Here is an 11,215-nt window from a genome sequence, read left to right as displayed (position 1 = left end):
GGAGACGGCGAAGCTGTCACACTTGTCTCATCCAACGTTTCCGAAAGAAACCATCCAAGAGATGATTCAGCTCGTAGTCCAAAGCTTTTGTGCATATATAAATGAAGAAACATAGAAGATTTCTCCAACAAAAAAATTTTACTAGTTAAAACTTACCTATATCAGAGAACTACGTCCGTAATGACACAATCGTCAAAACGTAATGTATACTAATAAAAAAAATTAATTGCCGTTTATGACAGCAAAACGCACGATAAATGCCTTAAGAAACTTAAAGAGTAACGTTATATAGGGAAAATAAAGCACACTAATTTTGCAAGTCTCGCGCATTGTCAAACGAAACGTCAATATAATTCGACGTCTCCCGCTTAAGATCAATCTAGACAAACAAACTACAATTGACGTTAAAAAGAAATATCTTAAATTTTATGTACTATACGGGAATGCGCCAAGGGGCTCGCGCGTACCGTCATCGTGTAGAAAATAGACTGCTAAAAGAAAAAGTGATTCCTAAGGAATTAATGAAGAAACAACACTAGCTGTCGACCGAAATAAAAGCGTTTGGCGAGTTAATAGGAATTAATACATCGGTGGATCTCCGGCCGACAACACGCGCCAGGAAAGATCGCGGCCCCCGTGCGCGTTCGCCATCGTCAAGTCTCCTACAGGTCGCGAGGGGAGGATTCTAGAGCACGGTCGTCCGGAGCAGGGAGATCGACTTGTAAAAGAGAGGATACAAGTCAGCCGCGGTCGTGCGCATACGGCGGCGGTTCGCTAAGTTCTCTAATGGTTACGGCCACTGGCTGTAGAGCTGAAACTGCTCGCGGGTGAAGCAGGCCGAGAGCGGTTTCACAAAGTGGGCGTCGACCGTCCTGCAGTGTGGGCAGCCGAAGACGCGGCTGTAGTCCGAGTAGAAGTTCAGTCGCTGATGAGGGTAGATCAGGGGTTTCTGGCAGCTGTTGCACTGGAACGAAAATCGAACGACGGTGCGTTCATTTCGTGACGTGTTCTCCCTTCGTTGCGGGCGGGCGTAACAAATCGGCACGATAGAACCAACATACAGCTTCGATCGTCTAATTCGCCACGTATTGTAAGTTTGTATTACATCCTCTACATTCACAAACTATGCGATTGTTGTTTTCGAAATCGTCAATTTAAAAAAAAAAAAGAATGAGGTAAAATAAGTACAATACTGTCGTAATTCACATTAATATTAATTGAGAGAAACAAATAAGTGCAAAATAAACGAGAGATTATTTAAAGCCTTCTATTCCGACTGTATAGATATTATGTGGCGCCAAAATTAAAGAACATTTTTTTTTTTTTTACACAAATACGAGAACACGCTACCCGCGGTGCTGTATTAACACTCGCGTGTTTAAAGGGTCAAAGTTCGGCTGGGTCGACTAGTCACGAATTTAGTAGGGCGCTTACCTTGAGTCGCTCGCTGCAGCAGGGCATTGCAGCAAAGATATCGTAGCTGTACATGGTTCCGAGAACCAAGCTCGAGCCATCCCACGGTTGGGTGCAGAAACGACAGCGTACGGGCTGCCCGCCACTGCCCTCCAAACAACTCATGCAGACAGCTGACAAAAATTGTGTGCGACCTTCGACCTTCACCTGGAACGAAATATCAAATCGAACGTGCTATTGGACTCTTGAGGTATCTAAAAATTTCGCTTGATACAGATCTGAAAATAATTTTATTAGACCATCAAATTAATATAGGAATTTCAAACAAAGTGCTGCAAAATATTTGATATAATAGCAATTAATTCGTACGTTATTCTATATAATTATTTAATTCGATGGTTCAAACAACCTTACTTTCAGATCTATGTCTAGTAAAATTTTGTATGTGTACGTGTCTAGCTAAATTTTTAAATACTTCGGTAAAATCGTTCTGTTTAAACTGTAAGCGAAAAATGCAATAAAAGATAAGTTATGATTTTAATATTTCGTATAGTCTTGTCTGTAAATTTGTAATCAAATAGTTAATCAGTGTATCGAAATAATATACACTTCACAGACAGATACTGTGTATATACTATTTGGTTTATTAAGAGGCATTATTAAAATGTTCTCTGAACATTCGATGTAAAAACAAAGTGTACCAAATAATTTTTATATCGATTAATTCTTCTGTAAAATTAAATTGCTTTGGAATAGTTTCATTTATGAATAAACTATACCCATTATAAAAACTTTTTGTGTTAATTAAATATTTGTCTTATTCTTATGAGAAGAAAATTGTTACCCGTAAAATTTTGGTAAGAAACGTACCTCAGCGCAAGCAGGCGAATGTTGTCTGGGTGACAAGAAGAATGTACCGTCTACCAACGGATACCTGTCGAAAACCAGCATGGCAGCGCGACAAAGGACACATGTAACTCGAGACCACTGCAGAGCGGCCAATGTCGATAAAATGAAGCATCTGGTATCGTCGTTGCCGTGGTTGCCCTCGTCTTCCATCTGAAAACAAACCGTTAACGAATACATCGTTACATTGTGCGTGCAATCGTATTGTGAATAAATAATATATATAAAAATATGAGAGACCGTTCGTTCGTGCAAGTAATAACTCGTGAATTTATCTTTCTTTTCAATCTGCGAGGAAAATATAAAAAAATATTGAAGAAAAGAATTAATTTTTCTTTCAAACTTATCACAAGTTTATATTCGAAGATCCGATGGGAAATATCGCTGGTATCGTATTACGTCGGGCAGAAAACTCCAAGTTACTTTGAGCGGAAACGTTAGTCGATAACGACATCTTTTATCCCTTCGTTCGACCTCGTTTCCCTCGTTTACTTGCAAGAAAGAGTGACAATAATTTGAATGCAGAATTTCCCCATCCGGTAACTCTTACGCGCGAAGTAATAACGTCGGCGACATCAACAAAGCTCGTCTCATGCCCGCCCAGCTCGTTAAACCAGTTTCCGTGGGACGTTAGCCCTCGAGAGGAGAAAAGTACACGGGTCTTGATATCACCGCTGCCGTAAAAAGACCGAAGGCGACGCGGCGAGGGTGGAAGATCCGAAGAATGCAACGTGGCGTGGGTCTCGATAGTGGATAAACTAAGAAGGCGGTGACTGAGAAACGCCATAAAGATTTTCGTGAGAGGGGACTCTCGACCGGAGCTGGATGGAAAAAGGATGCAATGACGGAACGCATTTCGCCTGGATCACGGCACTAAAGGGCGAGAAAGCGTGGAGCGTAACCCGGAAGTTCCGGTGGAAGTTTTGAAAAAACGCGCACACTAGAGGTTCTCATAAACGGCGAAGGAAAAAGGACAACGGGATGCACAACGAGGTACTCCCAAGAAATCCGTCAGTGAATTTTAATAGTGTCTTGGAAAAAGTCTGGTGAAACAGACTCCTTCCGAGCTGGAGGTGAAATGAAAGAGCTGGGGACAATTGTACCGTAGCGAAGGAAGGTTTTAATAATGAACTGTGGAAGAAGACAAAAATGGTAGTGAAAGAGGTACAAGCTAGAGAAACTGCAATAGAAAGGAAAATTGAAAGGTAGCCTCGAAAGGGCGACGAAGGAAGCGGAAACGGGTGACTCTGCCGCCGACGGGAGAGACACGTCAGTAGATGACGTTTACACCCATAGTAAATAACCAGTCTTTCTACTTTGTTATTACAAAGAAAAAACAGAATAAGCAACAAAAGAATGTTTGCAAAGTAAAGTAGAGACAAGAATCTTTGTGTTAATATATGTAATTTTAATATTAGACTACTTTTATAATTAATAAAGACAATATAAGCATTCTAAAGCTGGTCTTTCATTTTCTGGTTAACTCTTACGGTTTAGGCTTAACCTCACTTAAACTAATCATAATGTAAGCATTGCCTTTTAGTTATTATTTTTTTTAGATATATACCTTAAAACCTTATTACTAGATCTAACCATAAGTTAACTAAAAAATAAAAAACAGGACTTGAATGAATAATAACAGCGGCAACATTAAAGCAACTAAATTGTTAAACATTGATAGATGTATCTTTTATTTTATATCCAAATACCGCGAGTGAGTATCAGATTGAGAGAGATAAATTTTTCATATCTTCTTATTTATTTCAGAGGCTCAGAAACACGGCTTTGTTCTTGTCGATGCGTGACGTTCTGTTCATCCTTAAGATTCTTCGAAGATGAAAGTATATTTCCAGACTACGCGGAGGTTTTCGAGTACTTGGAGTGACCGCCCGAGGGGCATAAGTGAAGAGCAAGGGAAGAGAATGCGGGATAAGTGAAAGAGAAAAGAGACACGAGGGAGAAAGGAGAGAAATATCGCGGCTTCTCCGACCAATAAATTCGTGGATTCGAGTAAAGAGGAAGAGAGATAGAATGGGAGTCCTTGACGCATCCTTGGTTGCTCGAGAGACTCGTACGAGCCACGTACATCCATTTATCCGTCCATCTATCTCGCCGTGAAGACTCAACGCCAATGTCGAAGAAATAAATTGAATTGGTATGTCGCGAGTATAAAAGACGCTTGCTGCGTGACGTACGATCCGGCTCCATGATCGAAGAGAAACACTCGAAGTTTTCACAACTTCGATTAGAGAGCCCAGGATTGCGCAACGCTGATACGACACAATACGACACTTCCTGCAATTTTATTGCGACTCGTAAGCCTGTCGAGTGCTAGGAAGAGCACGAAATATTTTGTGCGAAATATCTCAGGACTGTTCTCCAAATAATGGATGTATTTCATGGAGTATCTTGCTTGTAGAAATTTATAGTTAAATAACTATATGGGGAAAGAAATTTTATTATATATAATATAATTCATAATTATCACTTGTATGAGTTTGTATTTTATTTTTATATTTGTTCTCGTGTTCTACATTTTAACTTTTTATTTACTAAGATTCATTAGCACGAGTCTTCTGTCCGTAGTTTATACGTCTGAAAACGTTTTTAGCATTTTATAAAAAAATATTGAATTAAAAAATATTTAATTCTACAAATTTGACAACGGCAAAAGGTGAATGGACCCCAATAATTTCGACTAGTCTGCCTAAAAATCGAAGAGAGAGAAAGGCGTCGAGAAGCGACAGGGGTGGTGGATCGTAAATCGTGGTGTACTGTAAAAGGACTTACACCGGCGGCGTCGCGGATTATCGGAATTCAATAATGCGGGACGTTACAAATAAATGGAAAAATCTACCTTAGCGTCGCCGCACGCTCGACAGTGCAAAATAATAAATAACTGATGTTAGCGAGGCAGCGAAACCACATATTTTCCCTTATTACTTGGTCCAGCCTTTATCGATTGCGATATAATAAGATTTTTGAAGGATTACTCGATGAAAGTAAACTAAAAAAAAACTTGAAATTTCAGCATTTTATAATATATATAATCTTATATTTTTCGGTCCGTAAATTAAAATTTAACTTTAACTAGTTAAAAATAAACGTAGAAATCAAGTAGCTACGGAAATTTATTAACTAGAATTTAAAAGTGTTTAAATAGGATTACCAAAAGTTATAGTATATTACTTAACGATGTAATCTGACGGAAGATATTCCATTCTCTTGACCTTGTAGATCAAAATGAAAGTCTTAAATAATTTCTGTCGATGTAGAAGATTGTGAATTCAATTTTATCGCTCTGAAGGTAAAGGAAGGGAAGGAAGGAGGACGTATTCGGTGCTAAAACCGCTTGACTTCATTTTATGTACATTGTGCGAAGGAGACGATTTTCTTTTGAGGCAGAGGGAGTAAAACAGGGAGAAAGGGAGAAGGCATAGGGGATGCAGAAAAAAGGTACCGCTGGGGATTTTTTAGGGTTCCTAAGGACGCCCTTATTTAGAACCTTAACATCAACGCGGAGTCGGCCATAGGACGCAGAACGATAAAAGAGCGCTATATAGGCGAACGTAAAATTCGTTACGATCGAACTTCGCCTACTTCCGCTACTATCCTAAAGAAGAAAGAGAAGTAATTACTTACGAAAGACGCGAGGAAAGATGTGTGAGAGGTATTCTCTTTGTGCGCAATTCTACAATTTCTATCTTATTTTATAGCATACTATAGGCTTACCTAACTTTAATGGAAAAGGCTCGTTCAAATTTCATACTATTTTCTAAACAAATTTGTTACATTGACGCTACGCATAAGAAAAAAGGAGAAATGTCTCGTATTAAAACAATATACATATTTATAAAAAGTATCGCGATTACAAGTTAATTCATATATATTGTACATGTTAAAATACAATACGTCGAGCATCGAAAGATTCTATGTAGTTGCAATCATTTAATAATATTTTTCTATTAAGAGAGATATTTATTTTTCCAATAAAACTTTTCTCACGTTGATCGTTAATGTATATTTAACAGAGAACCGCAAGGTTCTTGCTGTCGAAGAAAACTTCATCCGACTAACGTAGACAATTGACTCACAGAACCCGACAACATAAATTCGTTGAAGAGTGGGTGCGCTCGTTGCATTCTCAGTTAACGCGAATACGAGCCTGCGAGACGAGCCCTCTTACTTTCTTTAAAAGCATCGAGCAGAGTTCAAACAGTTAGACGGTCTACAAAATGTATTTACGAGCGGCGCGATAAAGTACAAAGAAACAAGAGGAGTAAACGTTTCTATCTCTATCTTTACATTTCCCAAACTATCTCAACAAATATTCTAATTCTTCATTAACCGTATTTAAATAATATCAGCAATTTGTATTTTAGATAATAGTATTTCTTCAAATATTCAGTGTTTTTTATTTAGCGAAATCAATGTAAACATTTTAGGTTATAAAATTAAGATTAATGAGATAAAATTTAAGATAAAAAATAAAATAAAAAATAGTGAATAATTTTACAATCCAGATGTTAATTTTGTCTTATTAAATGCTTACAAAGTCACAAACAGTATTGAAATTAATCCTGTCGTCCGAAATTAGTCGTAAGTTCCTGTTCCGAATGATAAAGGCCGATCCAAGAGGGCTCAGAAAAGTTAAATGGAAAATAGAAAGTCTCAGGACTCAGGAACAAAGGGCTTACTTAGGACTGTCCATGTATTATAGCCGGAACAAAGGATTCGCGAAGGATTTTCCCCGCACATCCTCTTCAACGTGGAAGGGTGTGGCGGTCCGGAGCGATAACAACTTCTCGCTGAAAGTTTCCCGTTCCCCGTTCTTCGTTTCCCCGACGAGGGATATTCTCAGCTCTCCGTGTCGTTCTCCATGCAAGTGACCCACTGCCATTCCAGGAAAGACGTGCCGAACAAAGAGATTCTCGTCAGGGTGCTCCTTCTAGCGTGAAAATAATCAATGGCGTCTCGTCTCCCAAGACTTTCGTTTCCAGAAGTCTTGCGGCGATAATGGCTTTCTTTCCTTCGTGCCAGTTGTTATCGATCTGATGATCATCTGTGTTTAGCTGCTAACCGAGTTCTGACCTCCATTTCTAATCGCGGCGCTCAATTACTAGACCACGATGTTCGATAGCGGTGGGCAGCTGATGGGAACCGCAACTGAATTCACCCCAATGCCGGAAATTCGCTGATTCGACTACGTACGATTATTTCCGATACGCTCGTCTGTGCGTTTCCATGTGGCGTCCACAGGCGAACGCTATCAGAGTAATATCGATAATACGACTTTTCTTCGGAACTTCCTAGTCTCACGAAACTTCCCTCTTTCCCTCTCTGCCTAACCCTCCCCGGGGAAAATCGTAGCGGCGTCTTCGTCGAATGCAAGTGACCCACTGGCATTCGAGAAAGGAGATCCGAACAAAGAAGACCCCAGCTCTTTCCGACTCGTGCTCCTTCTCGCGTGAAAATAATCGATGGTGCTCTTCTATCCGTACACACTGTTGGGTCTCCTTGCTTTTCCTTTCTTCGGCTGACTCCGTTTCCCCCTTTGAAGTAAGGGAAGGTCGCCATCGCGGAGGAAACAGAAGGGAAAACCGGACAGACATCGGGGCCGAACAACGCCCGATGGAACTTCCTGAGTGAAATTGCGGTCTCTAATATTATTGACAATTGATACGACACACGCCTCGTGGCGATCCTAGAATTTTATCGGAATCCCCTACTCGCGAAAGAAATTGCCTTTCTTCTCGGATAGCCGTCATTCGTGGAGATATTCAGGATGTCCAAATATTGCAGATACCGCACATACGACGATACATTCATTGCAAGAAATGGCACTACCAATTCTAAAACGTCATCGAGTGAAATTACGGCCTGTAAATTCTGATGCAAAGTCAATTCTCTTAGCTTTCTTATATTTTCTAGTCAAAATAGAATATTACGCGGTTTTCGATTAAAAATTAATTAATAAATATATAGAATGTAGTTAAAGAAATATACCGAAGTTTCAACAGTTATCTTAAAAAATTATTACATCATAGAATTAAATTAAAGAAGTAAGAACATTTATATATCTTGCTTTGTATAATATAAATATTTACGATTATGAATATCAAGTAATTTTATGTAGATTCCAACGATAAAGTAAGATAAAGGAAAAAAATATGTCAAACGTAGCTGAAGCTCCACAAAATTTTTCTCGGTAAGCTCCTTCTATCTTTCTTCCTTCTTCGGTTAAACCGCTTATTTCCTATAGTCTGGCGCGGTAGGCCGATTAAGTATAATTGCGATCGAACGAAAAAGACCCACGATGAAAATTGGACGCACACCGAGTGCGTACAATTTTAATCACGTGCGACGGCAAAGAGCGGTGTTGAATAATTCGCGAAAATTGTGGGGGAAGAGGTGCATTGCGGATGAACGCAACGTATTTTTTTTTTAACATTCCGTCTTGTTGCCGCTCACGTCATTATCCGATTTGTGATGTAGCCACGTCACGTATTCACCCCTGACGCGTTAATTATTTACCGTACGGGGTGAATTCATTCGTCGGTGGCGGCGTGGCGTTATAGTTATAATGCTGGTTGATGCATCGCGTGCTCGTCAGGATTTGTTTTAGTGACAGGATAACTGCAATTTTGATCGAAATATAAAACGAGCATTTCTCGATTCTCAACAATCAAAACGGGCAGAATGTTAACCAAATATTTGCGCGAAAGGAGACTCGTAAAATAAACTAATAACTATTTATAAAATAAATACGGAAGATTTTTACGTTTCTCTGTTTTAATGAGGTAACAGTTACAGAAGTTAATGTGAAGCTAAAAAACTGAAATATTATTTTTTCTCTCGATAAATTAGAATATTTTTTTTTTATCACGATTAGATTTCGGTAATCTTGTCGACGAGACTATTCCGTTATGATATTGTCGATAAATTATAAAAAGGGAGACAGCAGCTTTCAGCCGCCCTTTTGTTCGGAGCCGATAAGAATGGCGGGCATACACACGTATTTCATACCCATGCGTGAAAGGTTCTCGTGCATATCGCAGGAGAATCAATAAGCGCGACTGCGAGTTGCCTGTACCTTGTCGAAAAAAAGCCCTTCGCGATTCGCAGAAGATAACCGCCGATGGGCAGGGAGGGTTCGCTCCCCTCGCGGATTATAGACAGAATTAAAATGGGAGACGGAGACCAGATGAAAAGTTTCTTTTTTCACATGCGCTGACTCTCACTTGATTTACCCGCGAGCTGACGGAGGTCGCGGATCGGCATGAAAAAGAGTCAAATCCCGAGTGTGCATTGCGAACGCACACTTTGCCACCTCGGTATTATTACCTATCTATCTTCGATAGTCATCTAAAATCAACGAGATGGAAGATTTCGAGATACAATTAAGTCATTTCGGTGCTGCTGGGATCAACTAGGACGCTATTGTGATTCGTAACTCGTAAATCGTATTTCGATTTTTCAGATTCTGATAATTTAGACATAACAAATTTTGCCGGCTGATTTATAAAATAATTTTTCGCAGAATTATTATATTTAATTAAAACAGGATTATTAAATTTAATTAAAATAAAAAATTAATTAAAACAATGTAAAATTTAAAATTTTATATAAAATTAATATCAGAGTATAACATTATTTTTGAGTTTTTTAATTATTCAAGCTTTGAAGTTTTTTTTTTCAAGCTGATTAAAAGTACAAAATACTTCAACGGAATTTTTTTTATTAAAAGTAAGCATTGAAGGAACACTTATTGACGAAGTAGAGGGTAATCAAAATTTTGGGGAAAAAAGGCTGCTGTTATTTTGAATTTAATATCCGGAGAGAGGATCGTCAGATCAACTTCCTGATCTGCGAGAGTGAAGGGGAGGTCAATCTCGTGTTTCGTTTGACAAACAAAAACGAGATCGCGTTCAAAGCGCGTTCCCTCTCTGCCTCGTCTCGCGTTTTAATTGTAAAAGTGGAATCAGTCATGAATGCAGAATGAAGAATATCTCTCCGCGAGACAAGCCAAATGAATAACAACGAAATAAATATAAGCACATTCGAGAACATTTATAACTTCCCTCCCTTCATGTCTTTAATACATAACGTGACTTTCTAATTTATGACAAGAGAAAAAAAGAAAGAGTACTTTTGCGAAGCACAATACTTTCACGTGCAGAATACTTCATTGATTGGCGAATGGCAGCGGCTCTAAGTTATCGCTAATAAATTAGTACAGAAGCGCGTACATCGGCGGTGGACGTGCGCTATAAATCCTGTCGTTCTATCTCCGATTACCCGATTACATACCGCGATTGATATACACGCTCGCGCGCGAGGAACGAGAGATTAAAGCTGGCTGCTCTCTTCCTCTCCTTCTCTCCCGCCAAGGGCGACTTCTCTCCTGCGGGGGACGCACTAAAACAACGATCAACGTAAATTCATACGACGGATTCTCGCCCAAGGCGAACCACCCCAACCGTGACTATCCATAAAAATCTCTGTCCCTTCCACTAAAGGAGATTGCAACGACGTTCAGCGGTACCAGACACGACTATATATCACGCCGTCCCACTATACTCGTTCCGCTTCACTATACGTGCTCTCGGCACGCACGTATGTACGCACGCACGCACGCACGCACACGCACATATACACGCATAGGCCGTCTCAAAACGAATCGACGACGCCTACAGCGCGAGCATCAAAATTACTGCAGTTACGTGAAACAATTTGTACCCTTCAAGTCTCAACAGAGAAACATGATTTCCAAACACAGCTACATTTAGCTGATCAATTCAGTAAAGCCAGCAATAAGTTCTCTGGGGTCTGTTTTATCCACAAGTTCATTTATAAATTTACAAAGCTTACGCTGAATGTACCGCATTTTAATAAT

The 11,215-nt window shown here is 39.5% G+C and overlaps 1 protein-coding gene across 1 annotated transcript in view; it reads right to left on the bottom strand.

Moving 5' to 3' along the window:
• Positions 1–327: 327 nt before the first annotated feature.
• Positions 328–11,215, bottom strand: part of heca (hdc homolog, cell cycle regulator) — a 145,559-nt gene continuing 134,671 nt past the window's right edge. Inside the window, exons 3-5 of the mRNA XM_018537139.1 lie at positions 2,284–2,472; positions 1,435–1,620; positions 328–964 (exon numbers count right to left, since the gene is read on the bottom strand). Of these exons, the coding sequence (XP_018392641.1) occupies positions 791–964; positions 1,435–1,620; positions 2,284–2,472 (549 nt within the window). The 3' untranslated portion in view covers positions 328–790. The remainder of the gene's footprint in view (positions 965–1,434; positions 1,621–2,283; positions 2,473–11,215) is intronic.

Source organism: Cyphomyrmex costatus, unplaced genomic scaffold (genome assembly GCF_001594065.2).
Source record: "Cyphomyrmex costatus isolate MS0001 unplaced genomic scaffold, Ccosl1.0 scaffold164, whole genome shotgun sequence".
Lineage (NCBI taxonomy): Eukaryota > Metazoa > Arthropoda > Insecta > Hymenoptera > Formicidae > Cyphomyrmex > Cyphomyrmex costatus.
The sequence above is the reverse complement of the archived record's forward strand: the minus strand, read 5'-3'. Positions and strand labels throughout refer to the sequence as shown.